General features: G+C 35.7%; 1 protein-coding gene across 1 annotated transcript; it reads right to left on the reverse strand.

The window, feature by feature from the left end:
• Positions 1-4,044: 4,044 nt before the first annotated feature.
• Positions 4,045-16,975, reverse strand: LOC106060466 (galactocerebrosidase-like). The gene is made up of 18 exons (XM_013218360.2): positions 16,676-16,975; positions 14,689-14,757; positions 14,411-14,474; positions 14,184-14,272; positions 13,588-13,752; positions 12,851-12,889; positions 12,604-12,731; positions 11,709-11,826; positions 10,686-10,723; positions 10,469-10,593; positions 10,090-10,229; positions 9,908-9,997; positions 8,406-8,495; positions 8,164-8,305; positions 7,517-7,688; positions 7,059-7,225; positions 6,746-6,816; positions 4,045-4,391 (listed from the first exon to the last, which is right to left on the reverse strand). Exons 1-18 carry the CDS (start codon positions 16,811-16,813, stop codon positions 4,167-4,169), a joined length of 2,070 nt encoding a protein of 689 aa, XP_013073814.2. The 5' UTR covers positions 16,814-16,975; the 3' UTR covers positions 4,045-4,166.
• Between the last annotated feature and the right edge of the window lie 4,194 nt (positions 16,976-21,169).

The following is a 21,169-nucleotide window of genomic DNA, read 5'->3' on the forward strand; positions in this document are numbered from 1 at the left end:
CCAGATTCTTAAGCATGACAAATAAGTGAAAAGACTAACCATATCTCAGTCATTGGTCTTATGGCTAAATGACTGCCGAAGGAATGGGACCATACAGGACAGCGAATAATAAATAGATAAAGATGTTGCGTGAAATTTTATTTTATAGACTATATCTAGATTACAAAGTTTCTATCAAAAATTACAGGAGCTTGTCATGTTATAAACAATCTCATCATGATCATCTCCTCCTTGACTTTCGTCGTAGCGGTACTGTGACAGTTCGCGTAACCAAAATCCCTCCACTTTTCCTGGTCAGCATATGTTTGCAGGATATCAAGAGAGAGGCCGGCCCATTCTTTTACAATGTCCAGCAAGCTTTTCTTTGGACAACCCTTAATATTTCTTCGTGTTCTCTTCGCTGTACCCGGGAGGATGACTTTTGACTGTGAGACCAAATCAGCTCAGCTTTCGCCTTTTTTTTTTAAATAGCATTTGTAGGCCTATAGCGCAAAGGCTTGAATTCTTCTTTCAGCATCAGCGTTCAGTGTCCAACTTTCAGAACTATATATAGGCCTATATATATATATATATAGGGGCCTACCACATATACAGGGACGGACTGGGTATCAAAATCGACCCGGGCATTTTCCATTTAACCCGGCCCACAAATGGCGTGTTATACTATATGCGTATAATATATGTAGATAAAGTTTGATAATGCATCGAGACTGGATGTATGCTGGCGTAGGATTACGTACTGTATATAATCTTATTTATACATGTATGAAGTCTGAAAACTACTAACAGTACAATAGCAGCCTAAATGAGTTTGAAATGAATTTAATATATTGTTATATCTCTGCTCCTATATTGAAGCATATGGTGCGCACCAGGGCACTGTTAAAGACGAGTGAGTGGGTAGAAACAAGATGGTGGATTGTAGATTCCGGATAAGTAGATAAAGAAACAGAAATAAGGATAGGTTAGGAGCTTAGAACCGCCTGAGTTGTAGAAGGGATCATTGCCAGTGTGGTCAGCGGGTGAGAAGCAGTGTATGTTGGCTGGTCAGGAAGAAGTCTTGTGAGAAAACTGTGGAAAGGGTCGTTCCTGTTAGTGGAAGACATTTCTTTTAGTGTAGGCCCTATGTAGGCCTATACTAGCGTTCCTGAGACACAGTGGCAAAATAGAGAAACCTGTTGGAACGTTAAGACATGCGGCAACAGTGAACGGTGTATGTTAGTGGAAGGCAGTGGCGGAGACAGTGAACCATGCAGGCCAGAGCAGCTAAATGAATTCATAGACAACATAGACATTTATGTTAATTCTGATGGTCTAAAAAAGTATCTTGTAGATAAAGATCTCTCAATTCTTCACTTCATTCTTCATTGAGTGTTTACCCTAGATTCGTGAGGCTACATTATTCAATGTTTTGGAAACTTTTTGGTTTTACTTATAGATTACAAATTTACTTCAAAAAAAAGAAGATATATAATTGCGACCTTCGCATTTCATGTGTCAATCTAATCATGCATGTTCTTTCAGTAATTATTTTCCACGTTCCGATGGAATTCTTCATTTTATCATTAGTATTTTTTCCCCTGTTATGGTTAAGCTTGAATAACTTTCTCGTTTGTTACCAGAAAATGTTTTATTTGGTCTAGAATTAAAGGGAAATGCATGCTCTTTTTATATAACACAAAGTAAATTTTATAAAATCTAACTTAATTTAATGAGGTCAAATCAACGATGGTATCGTCAATTAGGAGAAAAAGTTTAAACTCCGGTAGGTCATTGATATATATATATATATATATATATATATATATGTATATATATATATATATATATATATATATATATATATATATATATATATATATATATATATATATATATATATATATATATATATATATATATATATATATATCATGGGCGTAGCCAGGATTTTTTTTTTTTTTTGGGGGGGGGGGGTGTCGGGGGATTTTGTTGCCACAAGACCTACGGGATGCTAAAATCGTTACACTGTATAAGAACAAATGTGACAGAAGCGACTGCAATTACAAGGGAATATCCCTCCTAAGTATTGTAGGCAAAGTCTTTGCTCGAGTGATACTTGACAGGCTACAAAAACTCGCTGATCGGGTCTATCCAGAATCACAATGCGACTTTCGCTCAGGGAGATCCACAATTGACATGAATCTCCATCCGCCAACTCCAGGAAGAGTACAGAGAACAAAGGATGCCTGTGTATATTGCATTCATTGACCTGACAAAGGCCTTCGATCTAGTCAGCAGAGATGGCCTCTTTAAAATTTTACAGATAATAGGCTATCCACCCAATCTTTCCACCAAAATATGATGGGTACAGTGCAATTCAACGGTGCCAGCTCCGAAAGTTTCAGTATAAACAGCGGAGTTAAAAAAGGATGTGTTCTGGCCCCAACCCTCTTTGGAATACTATTTTCACTGCTAATTTATTGTATACACAGCTGTTTTTTCGCTGTCCATAGCCTTCTTGGTCACTGTCTCTCTCCATCTAGTGAGGTCTAGCGCTATGTCTTCCCAGTGGTCAGTATTGATGTTCACTGAGTCGAGGTCGTTTTATTACATCTAGGCTATGTAACGGAGGTGGGGTTGACCAGTTTTACTTGAGCCAGTCGCGAGCTGTCCGTAGAGAATGACTTTCGGGATGCGATTGTCTTCCATCCGGCGAACATGTCCAACATTGTGGCACTATTCCATGAAGAAGTTCTGTTTGAGGGACAGAATATGTTAGTGCTCTTGAAGTATCTCCTGCTATTGATGATTTGGTTCAGAATGAAAATAAGCATGAAACTTGAAAAATGTTTCTCCCCAAAGAAGTATTCATGCGACTTACTAGTTGGATGACGCGAGTTGGTTAGAAAAAGTGATGTGGCAGCGACTCTCGTCAACTGTTACGAAAATTGTGCCGAGTACCGGGTATTTTTAGAGAGAAGCAGCCTATTCTACAGCTTAACGCTTCAGGTGGATCGCACAGAAAGATTATCTTTATTAAACTCCTCGTAAATGTAGGCCTACATTCAGATGTACCAGGTAACGTCTAAGCTGGTGAAAGCAATATAGCTCGAAAAAAACAAACAAAAAAACTAAGCCTTTTCTTTTTAGGATCATGACATGTCCCGCCCCCCCCCCTTTCATAGCTGGTCTTGTCCCGCTCCCCCCCCCCTTTCATAGCTGGTCTTGTCCCGCTTTCCCCTCCCTCGTAGCTGGTCTTAGTCAATAATCGACATGTCCCGCTTTCCCCTCCCTCGTAGCTGGTCTTAGTCAATAATCGACATGTCCCGCTTTCCCCTCCCTCGTAGCTGGTCTTAGTCAATAATCGACATGTCCCGCTTTCCCCTCCCTCGTAGCTGGTCTTAGTCAATAATCAACATGTCCCGCTTTCCCCTCCTTCGTAGCTGGTCTTAGTCAATAATCGACATGTCCCGCTTTCCCCTCCCTCGTAGCTGGTCTTAGTCAATAATCGACATGTCCCGCTTTCCCCTCCCTCGTAGCTGGTCTTATTCAAAACATCGAATTAGTGCCATACAAGAAATTGATGCTTTGAGCAATTCTAAAATTCTAACTTTTAAAAGCTACAAGATGAGGGATTGCAACTTTTAAGAGGCTAAAAAAAATGGTTGAAACTAATGATGTTGAAACTGATAAATTATTAGTTAGGGTTAGGGTTGATATTTGCATATAGTGCCAAAATGGTCCAGTGTTTAATTATTTTCTTCAATGTTTATAGTTTTTCTACTAGTTTAATGTTTTAAACTTGACTTAGATTTTTATTTTTAAAAATATAGATTTATAAACCTGAAAACCAAAGACTGTCTTCGCAACAAGTATCTTATTAAAATTACTATAAATAAATACTTGTAGCAAAGTAACGTAGGTCTTTGCAGTTTATTCAGAACTACATTCCAAATAGAAGTACATTTTTAAAGTGAACAAACTTTAGACCATTATAGAAACCACAGTTCATTTTAAATACAACATAACTGTTCAAATAAAAAATTTATGACAAATGCAGAATTAAGTGAAATCACGTTTACATTTAATTTCATTCATAACAGCAGCATTCACAAGTGCTTCACTCACAGCATTATTCATTTAGCTTTCATTCAGAGTTTTTATTTGGAGCTTGAAAAATGTGTTCAGTTTCTTATTTTATGTTCTTGTTGAAAGTAGAGTGGCTGGTGAGGATGAAAGTATGTATCCATAATGGCCAATCCGTCTTCTGCTGTCTTGATGTGTAGATTGTCAAAATCTGCAAGCCCAAAGGTTAGTGTGCCAAATGCAGCAAAGCCACTGCCAGGTATATCATGGATTGTTTCATTGAAGATTCCAACACCATTGGAGGCCCCCATTATTTGATGGCCCTGAAATTATACAATTATTACTAAATAAAATTCATAATTTTCACACATCATATCTTAACTACAACCTTGTTTTTTTTTTTAAAGAGAGTTGGTCTTAGACTAAAAGTGGCAAGGCACATTTCTGTCTTAAAATGAAGGCATTAGATAAAGCAAATGCAACATTAGGTATTGATAGCCCTGCATCAGGCAGTGGTAGAAACAATGAGATGACAAAAGTTCACAGGACAAAAGCTTGAAAAAATTAGCCAAGGTAGATGTTTTGGTTTTCTTCAAAGAAAATGCAAGGGCTGCTAATTTTCTACCAGTTGCAAGGTCAATAAGCTGATCAAGTTACAAGGTCCCAAGAAAATTTACTGCACCGTCTTCCAGGATGGGCAAGGAGATTCACATGGGGTTGGTGTTAAAGACTCACATGGGGTTGGTGTTAAAGACTCACATGGGGTTGGTGTTAAAGACTCACATGGGGTTGGTGTTAAAGACTCACATGGGGTTGGTGTTAAAGACTCACATGGGGTTGGTGTTAAAGACTCACATGGGGTTGGTGTTAAAGACTCACATGGGGTTGGTGTTAAAGACTCACATGGGGTTGGTGTTAAAGACTCACATGGGGTTGGTGTTAAAGACTCGCATGGGGTTGGTGTTAAAGACTCGCATGGGGTTGGTGTTAAAGACTCGCATGGGGTTGGTGTTAAAGACTCACATGGGGTTGGTGTTAGAGACTCACATGGGGTTGGTGTTAGAGACTCACATGGGGTTGGTGTTAGAGACTCACATGGGGTTGGTGTTAGAGACTCACATGGGGTTGGTGTTAGAGACTCACATGGGGTTGGTGTTAAAGACTCACATGGGGTTGGTGTTAAAGACTCACATGGGGTTGGTGTTAAAGACTCACATGGGGTTGGTGTTAAAGACTCGCATGGGGTTGGTGTTAAAGACTCACATGGGGTTGGTGTTAAAGACTCACATGGGGTTGGTGTTAAAGACTCACATGGGGTTGGTGTTAAAGACTCACATGGGGTTGGTGTTAAAGACTCACATGGGGTTGGTGTTAAAGACTCACATGGGGTTGGTGTTAAAGACTCACATGGGGTTGGTGTTAGAGACTCACATGGGGTTGGTGTTAGAGACTCACATGGGGTTGGTGTTAGAGACTCACATGGGGTTGGTGTTAGAGACTCACATGGGGTTGGTGTTAGAGACTCACATGGGGTTGGTGTTAGAGACTCACATGGGGTTGGTGTTAAAGACTCACATGGGGTTGGTGTTAAAGACTCACATGGGGTTGGTGTTAAAGACTCACATGGGGTTGGTGTTAAAGACTCACATGGGGTTGGTGTTAAAGACTCACATGGGGTTGGTGTTAAAGACTCACATGGGGTTGGTGTTAAAGACTCACATGGGGTTGGTGTTAAAGACTCGCATGGGGTTGGTGTTAAAGACTCGCATGGGGTTGGTGTTAAAGACTCACATGGGGTTGGTGTTAAAGACTCACATGGGGTTGGTGTTAAAGACTCACATAGGGTTGGTGTTAGAGACTCACATGGGGTTGGTGTTAGAGACTCACATGGGGTTGGTGTTAGAGACTCACATGGGGTTGGTGTTAGAGACTCACATGGGGTTGGTGTTAGAGACTCACAAGGGGTTGGTGTTATAGACTCACATGGGGTTGGTGTTAAAGACTCACATGGGGTTGGTGTTAAAGACTCACATGGGGTTGGTGTTAAAAGACTCAGCAATTGTCCAAAAATCCCATTGGATTTCAAAACGAATGTTGGAAAAAATGTCATGTTAAAGTTAGGTACTGTGGTGCATCAATAAATTTAAAAATAGTTTCCGGCTGGAAATGTTCACCAACTAAATGTAAGCTTAATTTAAGGGTTCTCAAAAATAAAGGGTTTGGCTAAAAATCAAGATTAATTTTTTTGCTAAACTATTGAGGCTTAATTTCAATAAATTTTGAATGTCAAAAAAAAGGAAAAATAAATTGCTAAAAAATTTAGTCCATTGATATTTTTTTAAAGTACATGTGAAATTCAAAGAGTTACATTAACAATATAGAGGCAGTATTAAGTAAGTTTGTAAATGTTTTGGACATTTAAAAATGATGAAACCATCATAGGTGGTAGCAGAATGGGAGCATTGTGACAATGGTCTAAAGGGCATACCACATAGACAGCTAATTCAGTCAATTCAATACAATGATTGCTAAATGAATGAAATTCTTAATGTTCAGCATAAAAGGCCTGCCAGCACTAGAACAAATTTCTTACTTTCATTATTCATTATCTACCCATCAATACGTTTCTATCTAGTGCAATAGGTAGATGTAAAATAGTAATTCTATCTGAACCTACATGAATTAGCAATGATAATTTGTTCCACTCTTCATGTATATCCAAAGTCCCATGATCTAATTCATTACCAGCTGCAAATAAAAAAATTAAAGTGGGGATTTCAGTTAGATATATCCAATGAAAGTAAGTAGTACCTAGAGACATGTCTAAATTCTAAAATTGATGCTATACATAGGTATATGGCAAGCACTATGAAATACATAACGAACTAGAAAATAATTGCTGTTATAGATGTTCCTGATGAGCTGGTAAATAGCTTTATCATTTTACTTAACTCTACATACTGATAAATATAAGCTCTAGTTTTACTCACAGATGCTTTGATGCAGTGTCCAGGCACCATCACAGTACACTCCAAAGAAAGCTCCACTAGTCAGCTGAGTATCACAACCACTTCTGTCTAATCTGCTTGCAAGAAATACACCACTTGAAGCATTGACTTTGGAACAGCGGAAATCTACCTCTAGAAAAATATCACTCCTAAAGAGAATATTCAAAGAGGCTAATGCTAATCATAATCATACAGAAAGTTTTCTTAACTACCCGACTCAAAAAAAAGGCCCATCTTTTAGCATTAAAGATGTAAAATAAAACTTTTAACTTGGAAGAAAAGGCTACTAGAATTTCATCTATTTTGTTTTGTTTACACAGTTAACAACTGAGTTGATTAAAAAGTAATGCTTATGTTTAGTTTCTACAAAAGTTTATTTTTTTTGGTCACTTTTACCTTGTGGCTATTTATTATAGAAAAAAAAAGTTTTAGGTATTTACCAGGAATAATTTCCAATATATGTAATACCTTTGCCAGATTGCTCAGCAAAGCACCACATAACCGGGATGTCTATTAACATTTGACGGACAAATTTGTTTTTGCCATCAGTTAGAACTTCAAAACTGCCTGCTTGCTGTGCAAGGTTAAAAGGTTCCTGGTAAACCTGAACACCTTAAAAATCAATAAAGCAGCTGTGTTAATGTTACAAAAATATTTACTGATTCATTGGCCTCATCTCGCACACTTTTTTCATGTGGCTGTCGAGCCCTATTTTGGAGAGACACTCAAATCCACATATATTGCAAAGATATACAGCGATTTAAAACAAAAAGCTTTTAATAATGTAAATTCACATTTATTCAATTTGTACCAGAATATAAAATAGAAAATGGCTTCTTAGTTCTGAACATAGTTTGTTCTTATATGAAATCCTAATTTATAACCCTATATTGCAATTGCATTTCATTTTGATCTTTATCATTTCTCTTAGCTGAAATCATGTACAAGCCCTAGTACAAGCCCTAAAAAATTATCTCAAAATCTTTTACTTTCAAAATACAAACAAACCTCTGTGTAATAACATGATGTCACAATCATGCAAAATGAGCAGAACAGATTTTGAGTAAAGAAAGAACAGAATGCTTACCTTCAAAGTCATCAAAATATGGCAGAGGGAAAGGTTTTGGTGCTGGTGGATCAGGATAGCTGCCATGGTTACCAGATTTGACTGTTGTCAGTGTGTATATTTGATCTAATCCTAAGCTTAGTTTAAATGAACCATTCACAAACTTGAGAAAGAAAGATAATGTTGGAAACATTACACTAAAGCCTATATAATATCTCTTGACATTTTCAATAAACCTTTTTTTTTAAATTTCGAAGTCTTACCTTAATGGTGTCAAGTTTCTGGAATACTGTAGAGTTATTTCCATCATAACCAAGTTGGGTGAACCACAAGTCCATTTCAGTGAATTTAGCCTACAACAAAATTCAACATTTTAGCTAAAAGTTCACCCTATTACAATCTATTGCAATGTCAGAATTTATTGTATACACAAGATGTATATCACCAAAGTGGCACAATGTAAGCAGTTTGATTAAAAAAATATAACTAAATATTAAAAAACTAAATATTAAGCTTTGTTGAATATAAGGTTTAGAGCAGTGACCTAATTCGATCTGCAGGCCATTTTAATTTTGCGGGTTACATGACCGAAAATGTACAAAACAAAAAAGAAATTGACCTGAAACAAGTTTATTTGAAACTTTTAATGTTGCATCAAAGTACTTACATTAATTTATGGGATATTGGAAGTTATTTTTTTAAGCATTGGAAACTTGACTTCATTTCTCTACATTTCTCTACTTAAAATGTGAGCTACATTGTATAGATAGCTTTACCAACAATTTGTATTCTTGTCTCTGGTTGGTAAATATTCCTATAAATCCTTCAGGCGTAGTTTAATAATTTTTATTTCGCGGTAAAGCAAAGACTGTTTTATAATCTGTTTATATGTTGTTGTGCTTTATAATAGCCCCACTTTATAAAACAAATGTTAGTTTAAATATGTTTCACAAAAAAAAATAAAGATCCATTCACTTTTCCTGGTAGATTCTAAATTCAGAGTCCACTTTTAGTTTTTTAGGCTCTCCCATTGCACAAACCTAGAAATTTTAAATGTCATGGTACCAATCCATCAGAGAAAAATTCAGAGCCCTAATGTAGGTAAAGTTTCAAACTTTAAAAAAAAAAAAACAGGAGGGGGGGATTTTTTACACTTTGTACCATCGTTTTGGCGGGCCGGATGAAACCACGTCCGGCCCACGAGCCGTATTTTGGGCATCACTGGTTTAGAGCATTAAAAGTTCAATACAAATTAATTTAAATTGATTCATTTGTTGACAAAATTCTTTAGATATGACAGTAGATGACAATTAGAACATGGAATGAGGTGGCTCTATTAGTAAGGAAAACCAATGAGTTAGCCTAGTTTAAGTCTCTTGTATGCATGATTAGATTTGCAAAGATATTGAACATTACCTTATAAATTATAGACATTCTTTCAAAAAAGAATACAATTGTGCAAAGAATTAAATTTTCTATTTATTTAACTTCAACCTTTAAAATTTACATATTTCTTGCCGACGTAAATTCTGTTGAAATCTAAAAACTTTTTTGCCATATCTGAATAATGAAGGATTAATTTCCCTTGGTTGCAGTAATTGACTTAACTGGTTAATTTTTTAAATTGAAATGTATTGTCATTGCCAATGAATAATTGTGCAACGATTCAACTTAATACGACTATGGGTGTCAGAGAAATAAGGTGTTCAAACTTTACCAGACAGAATGAGTTAATATAAACTTTGTAAAAATAATTTCCACTTACCAACTCTCCCTTTAGATTAATGACAATGTCTTGTTTCTTAACCTCAAACCAATTAATATTTGGTCTAATGCATTTTGAATGATCATGTTGCTGTAACAGAAAAAAAAACAAAATTTAACCCTGCAAAAGAAAGATCTTAATATTTTTTTACCTACGTATATTAATTCTAAGTCAAAGTTTACCATAGTTTCAATCACAATAGTTAGATCTTGTTTGTCTGGGCTGAGAATAGATACATAGGAACCACCAAGATCAAGTTTCCCTACTCCAGTACCATGCCTGAGGTAATGCCAGCCTATCTCTGTGAACTGTGTAGTGTGTGCTGGTAGAAAAAAATGTATTCGGTTTTTAATGATATATGTCATTGGTAGTTGCTAAACAATATTCTACCATTAAAAAGAAATCTGAAGACCTATAACCTAAATAGTGAACAATGAAAACATAGCAGAAAACAAGATTAAAAGGAGATTATTAAAGCTGCCAAAACTTAAAATTTATACTGCATGAATAATGCATGTCTGAACAAGTGTTTAGCATATTAAAGTAATTGTAGATAAGTACCAGATATCCAGATAGGATTGTCCACAACATAATGGCCTGTCCAGGGCTGTTCAGCTGTCATTAGCCCATCTCTTTCATATGGAAGTCCTCCATAATAGCTTGCTATTAAATTCCAGGAAATTGTTCTGGAATATTTTAGAAAACAACTTGTTTTCTTAGGTTTGAAAATGTTTAGAAATGATTTACATTTTTAATAGACAAAATGAAACAAACTTACGATGTCATATAACCATTGACATAGTTCTGGTTTAAGATCTGAAAAGAAAAATTACCTCAACATTCAGTATACTCAAATTAGCAACTGCCTATAAAGTTCATTAAACAGATAATAAAAGGTAACCATAAACATAATAAAAGGTAACCATAAGCAGAAAATCTGGACACCAAATAGCACTATACAACCATTTCTGGAGATGATCAGTAGAAGTCATGGACATTATTGATAATATACACAATACATAGATAAATAACTAGGTCTAGATATTTTGGATAGTTTTTTTGCAATAATTTGAATTTTTTTTAGGGCTACTAAATGACTAAGAAATATTACACATTCACCTATCTGAAAAAAAAAATCTTAAACTGAATTGCTTCCCTCTGACAAACCAATTTCTTTCCACCAAAATAAAAATGGTCAACTAGATCTAGATAATGTAAACCCTGTGGCAGAACGATGGGGTTAATGTGTGCGACCTAATGACATATCTAAGAAAATGATAGGTCAACATGTAAAAGCGTACATCTGTAGACAGTACTACTAGTAGGCTTCATCCTAATCCTACACACTTAGCAATTAAAAAGCAACATAAGGACTATATTTCTTATAAAGATATAGTGCTTGCCTACAGTTACTGATACATTATCAAACTTAATATCATGATTTTGAGGACAGGTAGATATACAATATAATATACAATTTTTGGGCCAGATTGTATAGAAGTGCATGGGACGATTTTGACAGTCTGCCAGTGGTCCAGGAGTAGAAAACTCGTAGAGTTTAGTATGGCAGTTCGGTTAAGTTCAACAAAGCATTTGTAGTTAGTGTAGCCAAATGTGTAGTACCAGTATTGGCTATGATTGATTTATTATTAAACTACCACACATTTTTTTTTAACTCTTTGTGGTCATGTTTTGGAGTTAGATGTGTTGTGTTGAGCAGTGTTTGAAGATGGCCTGATTAGGAGAGAGAAACAATAACGGTACATAACTTAAAAATCTGGCCTTTTATGGGATTACCTACCCTGGCCCAGCATCCAGCTCCAATATTATCATTGAATGTACTGTAATCTTCTGAAGCCCATAGCGGCTTTCCCGAAAAGACAGCTTGATCCCATGCATATGTTCCAGGATAATGGCAACTGAAATAAATAATTTCTTACATTAATAAGCATAGACACTGGCAACTTTTTAATGTTTCCAATATACAATAGAACTTATACCACTATCAATGTTTTTTTGGTTGTTGCTTTAGCAATAGAACTTGTATCCTAGACTTAACACCTGCAATTAGGTAGGTATTGAAGTGGGTAGGGTTTGAACTTAAGCCCATCACACTTGAAGTGCATATCTCTTGATCATGCAGATAGAAAACATTTGGGTATGACACTCTTGGATGTGTCAAGCCAAGGTTTGGTGGGCTAACAGGTATAGAACACTGCCTCCAGTGGGCATCCACAGCACAATTGTGAGATTGAGCATTGCTCATAGGGAGAGGATGAAAGACTAAGCTCCTCTAGTCCTTCCCATCCTCCATGCCATTCCTCACAGGGGGTCATATGACCCTCACAGCTCGTGGTGGTGCATTAAAGGAACATGCGCTCTGCCTCCAGCCTCACTGGAAAGGAGACACCCAGATTTATATATAGCTCCTCCTTCATGATCGAAGATGGGCACATTTCTCATTTCCTGTGGACTCAATGACTGTAAAGCCTAATCCTCACTTTAAAAAGCTGGCCGCATTTGTGGCATGGGTGGGTTTGGTCAGTTGCAGATAGGCCTGCTTCTCTCAGCTTTTTGTTGGTTTGGCGCTCTGACTGCTTCTCTCAGCTTTTTGTTGGTTCAACGCTATTTCACCCTGGCAATTCTTTTTATGACAACTTTTAAGACAATATGACATTATGACAGTCTGAACATACCCTAGAGCATAGATCAAAGGAGCAAGATCTGGATCACTGTGGATATCAGACACAGCTTCCCAAGAATTGTCACCAACAACAAGAAGAACATTTTGAAATCCTTGCGAGTCCAGGGTCTTTCTTAAAATCTGAAATTATTAAAGTTTATAATTAGTTTTAGCCTCAAGCTTTTTGGATTACTTAACATTCTAATGAATTATGTTTGAATTACATAATATATTGAATTATAGTACAAGTGCATTTTTACCCTGATGTAGTCCACTTCATAAGGTCTTTCATTCCAGATCTGAAAATTCATTCAAAGAGTAATTCAAATTTAACTCACAAATCGCTAAAATTAGTAAATAATGTTTATAGATAATTGTCTAAAAGTAATTTAAAAAAAAGGAATATCTGTATTAAGAATCAAATCTTGGGATTGTTCACTTATATGCTTGTGAAGATTGTGATATTCAACAATCGTTGAGATATTCAACAATCATTGAGATATTCAACAATCGTTATGACATTCAACAATTGTTATGACATTCAACAATCGTTATGACATTCAACAATCGTTATGACATTCAACAATCTTTATGACATTCAACAATCTTTATGACATTCAACAATCTTTATGGCATTCAACAATCTTTATGGCATTCAACAATCTTTATGACATTCAACAATCTTTATGACATTCAACAATCTTTATGACATTCAACAATCTTTATGACATTCAACAATCTTTATGACATTCAACAATCTTTATGACATTCAACAATCTTTGACATCTTTATGACATTCAACAATCTTTATGACATTCAACAATCTTTTATGATATTCAACAATCTTTTATGACATTCAACAATCTTTTATGACATTCAACAATCTTTGATATTCAACAATATTTATGATATTCAACAATCTTTGTCTTTATTTTGACAGTTACTATGTTGCTTTCTGTATATCAATGAAAACCTAAAAAAAAAAAAGTCTACTTACACCAATAAAGTCAATGGTCAAGTTATAAAACACTTTTGCTGCATTCACCCATTTAACTATGTACTCTGCAGTCTTTGTGTTATTCAAAAATGGTGTGTTGTCAAGACGTCTGAGGAATCCAGGAAACCCCCAAGACAAACCATACAATTTGATATCTGGGTTTCTCTTAAAGTAAAAAAGAGATTTTGGAAATTGTGAAAATGATTTATAAAACCTAGATTTAATTAGTGAAAAAAAAAAAAAGAATCAAATAGATTTTCACAAAAGGTATTTACATAGATTATAGTAATTATACTTACCATTACACTCAGTTTGATCCTTGTACATCATTTTTTTTTATTCAAGGACATCCAAACCATGTATGGGTACAATTAGAAGGACAAGGAATTTAAACGTTATGGAGTTTATTCTGTTTTCTCCCAACAAGAATAGCATAGGTAGATTTTGAGATTTGTTAGATAACTTATAAGGTAGGCTACCTAAGCCAAGTCCAATTTAATTTCAGTTCAGAGTAGGCCTACCGGTAACTATAGTTGTGTCAACAACTGTAAAATAACTTTTGACATGAAAAAATTTAAATGACAAAAAGGCCTTACCTTTTTAGCTTCTAGCATCAGCCACCATTCATAGCCTCGTTCGTAGTTCTCTTCCCACTCGTAGTGCATATGAGAAGACTCGGATCCATCTGTGAGGTTTAGGATAATGTTATTGATATGTAATGTAGATGTATATAATTTGTGATTTCAAAAAAATGTAATGGTTAATACAAAGATGATCTTAAGCACACCTTATAATGTTTTATGAAAACTGAATATCTACTCACCAGTACTCTGTGCATCACCACCTATCTCGACTTTCAGTATCTGAAGTGATGCGCCAAAGTTGGGCTGTTGAAAAAAATATTTTGGCATACAATTTTGAAAAAATTACACAAGAGGCCATCAAAGTTGTCTTCTATGAACTAAAAACTATCAACAACCACAACTTCACAACCTTACCTCCGTCCATAATTAAAAAAAAAAAAAATCTGGTAGAGAGAATTATCGGTATTTGATATCGTTAGGCCGAATGACGATAAGATGCAGAGTACAAAATAATTACCTTAAATAAATAATCCAGAATCTCATCACGTTGTTTCTGCGGGTAATTGACCAGAAGCTTTGATGTAGCCTGTAATGTAAATAAAAGTTTAGCATTTAAATTAACTATAAAAAAAAAGACCTTTTTCCTACCTGTGTTTTCACGTTGGTATTTAATCGACTATCACAAAGGGCATTGATTTTAATTTTCTTGATCCACATTATAGCGAAATCTAGGGCATAAATAAGAATCTATCCAGAGTCTTTCTTTACGTGTGTTAAAAATAGAGTTTAAGATGTTCTTTGAGTTATAAGGGCATGTTGTCCAACGTTGTTTGTCTTACAACCTGGTAGATTTCATGAGCGTAGGCAGGATTTCTTTGGGGGCCCGGCGGGGGGGGGGGACTTTGAGGGATTCGTCAAGTACTATTTCCGGTATTTAAAAAAAAAAAAAGCACATTTTGAGGTATGTACAGTACACTATCCTGCTATTAAATTTAGTTCAATAGCCAAATCCGCTATTTACTGCACTTTATTAATGGAGCCCAGCGACTGGTACAAATTGGTAACCTCTCTTGGCTACGCTCATGGAATTTGGTGACTAGTTTGCTTTAGATTTTATATCAAAAGGGAAATTTTATCGTCAAAACCATCTTTTTTTTTTTGGAAAAGGGGGGGGGGAAAGGCTTAAACTAAAAAATCTCTGGAAGTTTTTTTTTTTGTAGTCCTACACAAACTTAAAACCTCCTTATAATAGCTACGCTCATAGAATTTGGTGGCCCTAGTTTGCTTAAGAATAATATTGAAAAGGGTTTTTTAACCTCAAAGCTACATGTAGGGGTGTTTTAAACTCAAAACCCTCTGAAGGGGGCTTTAACTTAAAATCCTCTAGAGAAGTTTTTTTAAACAGAAAACACGCTACGCTCATAGCATCTGGTGACTTATGTATGCTTGTATTGAAGAGAGGTTTTACTAAAAAAATATCGGAGGGGGTTTTTAAACTCAAAATCTCCCCTTGCTACGGTCATGGAACTTGTATTATTTTTTGCTATATAGGCCTAGAAAAGAGGTTTTAACCCCAAAACCCTTTGGCTGCGCTGGGTCAAATGATGGTTAAACATTAAAATCTCACATAAAACTAAATCAAAGCAAAAATCAGTCATTAAATTCGACCCCTCCCCTTTGGGGGGGGGGGATTTCATTTCGGGGAGTGTGGGGGTTGAACCCCCATATCCCGGCTACGCTTTATGGTAGCACTCGTTAGCGTTTAGATGATAGCTGTCTAGGAGACAGTCTAATTGATCTAATTACAGAGGCTTTTGGAGTTTATCCGCTTACTGTTTAAGGATTTAACTAGATTTAGCTGGAAAACCTCAGTGGTTCGTAAAAGAAGACAAACCGGTCACTTGATTCTTGGACAATGACGTGAACATTGCAATGACATGATTTTCTACAGTACATTCTAGTCGAGTAGATTTAAAAATAGAAAATTTGTCTTGTTTTAAAATGGACTTTGATTAATGATTAAACTAATTCACCTTTAACTTAAAATCTAATTCTACAAATGCTACACATCTTTTTAAAAGGCGAGACACAAAGTTGATAATTGGTTTACAGAGTGAAATTCTCAACAAAAAAAAAAGTAAAGTTCCCTTTTCAGACCTTGTGATCTGTAGGGCAGGTGACGTAACAGTCAACTGTTTCTGTAGCTCACAGTTAACGAGAGTGTCATGTAGGCAGAACAACGACCAACCGCCTTTACTTTTTCCCAACTAAAAAATCGGTCTTCACCAGGATTAAGCGCTTTACCACTCGGCCACCTCGCTTCTTACATTCAAGAAAAAAATCCTTAGTAGCATCTAGTGATCTAGGAAGTGGCTGGAACTAGTCACAGTAAATCCACAATATCAAACCAATGAAATTAGCTTTACACGAAACAACCATGGAAATGTAAACATCACATTAAAAAAAAAAAAGGAAAAACTCTAAATTCTAACAAACTAACTTACCCCTCCACCGCTGATACCTCCGATGCCTTCAAACATACGTCCCAATTCTAAGGTGTCAAGGTCGATCTCCTGCTGGCCCAGAACGGAGCCAAGGATCACCAGAAAACATGCCAACAGCAGCTCCATAGTGCGAGCCATAATAAATTAACTTCCAGCCCAAAAATATTACAGTGCTTGACCGTTTAGTTAGCTATAAAAAAAAGTTTGACGTCAACCTACGTAACACAAAAAAACTACTGACCATTAGTTGGTCACTCGTCAGGCTTCTCCACCCTGCATGACAGGCTTATATACTGAGACTCTCCCCAGAACTCATAGCCAATAGCTTTGTCCAGTCGATGTGACCTACATTCAACGGTGGTCAGCTGATGATGAAAAATCTCCAATCTCATAAGCAAGAGGCACGTGAGCAAGGCCAAAAGTCTTGACAATAACATTCAAAAAGGCGAGGTGACAAACACACACACAGACACTCTTCCACACACACACACTTCAGATCCACAAAACATTCATACTACAGCTCCCCCTCCCACCCACACACACCTATATACTACAACACATACGCACAAAAACACATTGACAATTGATTGTTTTAATCAATGACCAACATTCTTTCTGCTTTCAGTTCGCCAATTTAAATAAAAAAGGGTCACATAAAGTAAATTATTTTTACATCCCGCGCCAGTCCATCAGAGCTTAATGGGAGTTAAAGCCGATTTTTTTTGTAAGCGTGAATAGGCTTGAGAGATTTAACCCATTTAAAATGTCCAGACTTTGGCTGGTGAACTTTTGTTTATTTTAGACTAAATCAAAGCTCTTATGTTATCTGGAGAGAAGACCCAGCTTCACAGAGACCTTGAACTGTGATACAAGTGACCATTTAATCTAATGACCCAAATTCGATATCTTGACCTGTTTCAAAACTGTGACCCATGAGAACATTGCGTCCAAATATCGGATCAAACTGGAATGTGCAGTCAGCAGTGTGTGTGTGAAAGAGAGAGAGAGAGAGAGAGAGAAAGAGAGAGAAAGAGAGTAGCGGTCTTAGTGAATCTTGAATAAAGTAAAAAAAAAACGACTCTTCAATTTAAATAATGATCAGACAAATTAAAACAAATATATATCATTATTATTATTTTATTATTATTGGAGATTTTCATGATAAACTAGACACTGTCAAGGACGCTAAATTGAAGTGAACTATTGCCAAATAAAAAAAAAAGTATTGACCTCTAATTTGAATAATTGAATAATATTCGTATCAAATCTCTTGTATTACTGTTAGTTAATAGTTTTAAGTCATAGAGTGAAAGTCTATTCCTTCCTCCATCAAGGCTAGAACTGAAAGATTTTTTTTACAAAATTCCTTTATTCCCATTTCAATCAGGGCGTTTCAAGGTCACTTGTAGTCACCTAGAAGTACAAAGGAGACTAATGGACCTCATTCACCAATCGTAAACAAACATTTAGCCACGTGATTCTCTATCTCTTCTATACAAACTACGCAATCCATAAAGGCTGTCACGTGATACGTTTTTTTCCATTGTTTTATCAATATTATCACGTGGTTTAATGTTGTTTGTTTACGATTGGTGAATAAGGTCCATTCATAAAGCGCTGGTTTGTGTGTGTGTGTGTGTTCGTGTTCGCGAAGTTAGCGTCTATATTTGTATTGTTATAAATGTTATGCGGAAGTTCCAATGGTTTGGACCCCAGTACAATTATCTTCTTATCTTATTGGATTTTTTTTGTGCTATAAACGGACGAGATTGAGAAATCTGACTCTGCTGTGTTCAAAACTGCAAACCATAAGGCCTATCATTGGCTATCAAAAATCTTTTAAGTAAAATATAAAAATCTCTCTATATAATTCTCTTCATGGCCCAACCATGCCTGACACCACCAAAAGTCAGGGAAAGATCACTCTTTTATTTCTGCATGCCAGAGTTACACCACGTAACTTTTGCGGCGAAAAAAAAGTGTGTGTGTGTGTGTGGGGGGGGGGAGAACAAGTAATCTTCTCTGTATTCACCCTTCACTAAATAGCAGAGCCTGATTAATCATGGCGTGGCCCTATGCGAAACGGATTGCGCAGGGCCCAGTTTGGGTAGGGATATGGATAATAAGTGAAAATTAAAAGTTTGTATTAGAAAATAAATTCGTCTTTGCATTTAATTCATTCTTTACTACATACATAATTACTTTACGAGCCTTGATTGTAGCGTAGTCATACAGTATATCAAACAAATTCTGTTTCCTACATAGATTATGCTCAGTAGCAAGAATTACCAAATGTTTCAATCTCTCTTCGAGATTTTTTCCCGAAGTTTAAATTGTACAGACCTATAATTTAAAGCATAAAGCGTGTATGTCCCAAATAAAAATCAAAACCGTTTGACCAATCTTGATAAAACTTGTCCTAAATGTTCCTTAGGTCATGACGGAGAACGTAGTGGATGTTTAATGTCCCTCCTACAACCGGAAGGCCATGAAAATGGACAACAATAATTGTATCTCTAGTTTTTACGGTATTCTTTTTTTTTATTATTGGATATGAATGTGTCGGCTGAACGCGTAAACCCATTTCACACTCTAGTTTTATTTATCTGGCAAAGTAAAAAAATTTGAAAGGACATATTCGGCTGGTGTATACATATAGGTCTGTAATGCATACATTTGTGATGTTGTTGATTATGGACAAGTTGGGAAAAAATGAAGAAATTAAAATAAATAAGGTAAAAACTTGAATGTAAATAAAATCTTGAAAATAAATGAACAAACGAAAAAATGCTCATCTGAGATTTGTCTGCTAAGTGTAAACTAATTTTCCTAGTGCCAATAACAAGTTAATTAATTAACTTTATGAAAAGACAAATGAAACAAAAGACAATTATTCTACAATAATTCAAGATTTAAGTTGAAAACAACAAGACAACGAGAAACTTTCTGGGTGTTAAACTCACAACATTTTTAATTATAAAGGATTAGCTAGAACGGAACGTGTAATAAGGATTTTTGTTTCAACAAATACGCGCTGTGGTTAATTAACTTTTATTGTAATCAAAAAGATAATATAATTATTCAAGAAAAAAATATTTTTAAAGTCTATTTAACAAAGCTGGTGTTTTTTTTTTATTTATACAAATAATTTTTGTTTCATTTCATTAACAATGATTCATAGCAACAGTTTTGGTTTCCAAAGCTGAGTCCTATGGCTGAGTTACTTAAAACATGATTTAAAGTTTGAAGTATTTTAATAAATAAATATCGAAGAGACAAATTAAATCTCGTAATGTAAATAAATTAGGTTGTAAGCAATCAGATCAGAAAAAAATGTCGTGGCAAAATAAAAGTTAAGTCTATCGGATGAAATTATAATTTCAATTAAAAACACTTTATTTTGTCATTTTAACATTAAGATACTTTCAACGCCTACTTATCCCCCTCGAAGCCTTACGGTGTAGGTGCAGAGTCTGCAGAGCTCGATCAATAATTGATTTATCTAGGTATCTTGTCGATGAATGGAATTAAAAATAATCAAGAGAAAAAAGATAACGTTTAAAAAAACAAAGCTTATCTAAGGGGAAGAACCGTTAATTACTGCCTCTTATATGAAAAGAGCAGGGCTTAGCTCCATTTTTTGCTATATAAAATAAAATTAATACAAATTGATTGCATAATTTTTAGCGGCCCCCGAAAGGGGAATAGACGCTATTAGTTTTGTGCGAAATGTCTGTCCGTCTGTCCGTCCGTCTTGTTTAGATCTCGTAAAAGATATTCAAAATCCGACATCACAATATTTTAGACCATTCAAAGTTCTGATGCAACGCCTACTTTTTTTTTCGGAAAGCGAAAAAATCTAATTTTTAAAATCAGTTATGCAAGCAGATTTTTAAAGAGAAAAATTAATTAGTATGCTTTATAAGTTAAACATAAGTTAAAACGAATAGTAATCTTGTAAACATTATCTTCGTGAACAATTTTTCATTGCAGAAATGTTTTTTTTGTTTTTGTTTTTTTTTTTAGCATTTTAATAAGAGATTGAGCCTTTTCAAAACAATTACATATGTTATAATATTTCAGTTAGGCCAGGAGAGGCGCGGTAGCTAAGCGGTAAAGCGCTTGGCTTCCGAACCGGGGGTCCCGGGTTCGAATCCTGGTGAAGACTGGGATTTTCAACTTCGGAATCCTTAGGCGCCTCTGAGTCCACCCAGCTCCAATGGGTACCTGATATTAGTTGGGGAAAAGTAAAGGCGGTTGGTCGTTGTGCTGGCTACATGACAACCCCGTTAACCGTAGGCCACAAAAAGAGATGAACTTTACATCATCTGCTCTATAGACCACAAGGTCTGAAAGGGGAACTAGTTATGCAAGGTTCACATCTAACTTTGCATTCACTTGCACCTATCCTTTGATCTGCTGTACCGTTGGGGCACTACACAAGATCTGTCAACCTTCTTTCTCCATTCTTATCTCTCATTTGTCTTTGATATA

This window comes from Biomphalaria glabrata, chromosome 1 (assembly GCF_947242115.1).
Source record: "Biomphalaria glabrata chromosome 1, xgBioGlab47.1, whole genome shotgun sequence".
Classification (NCBI taxonomy): Eukaryota; Metazoa; Mollusca; class Gastropoda; family Planorbidae; genus Biomphalaria; species Biomphalaria glabrata.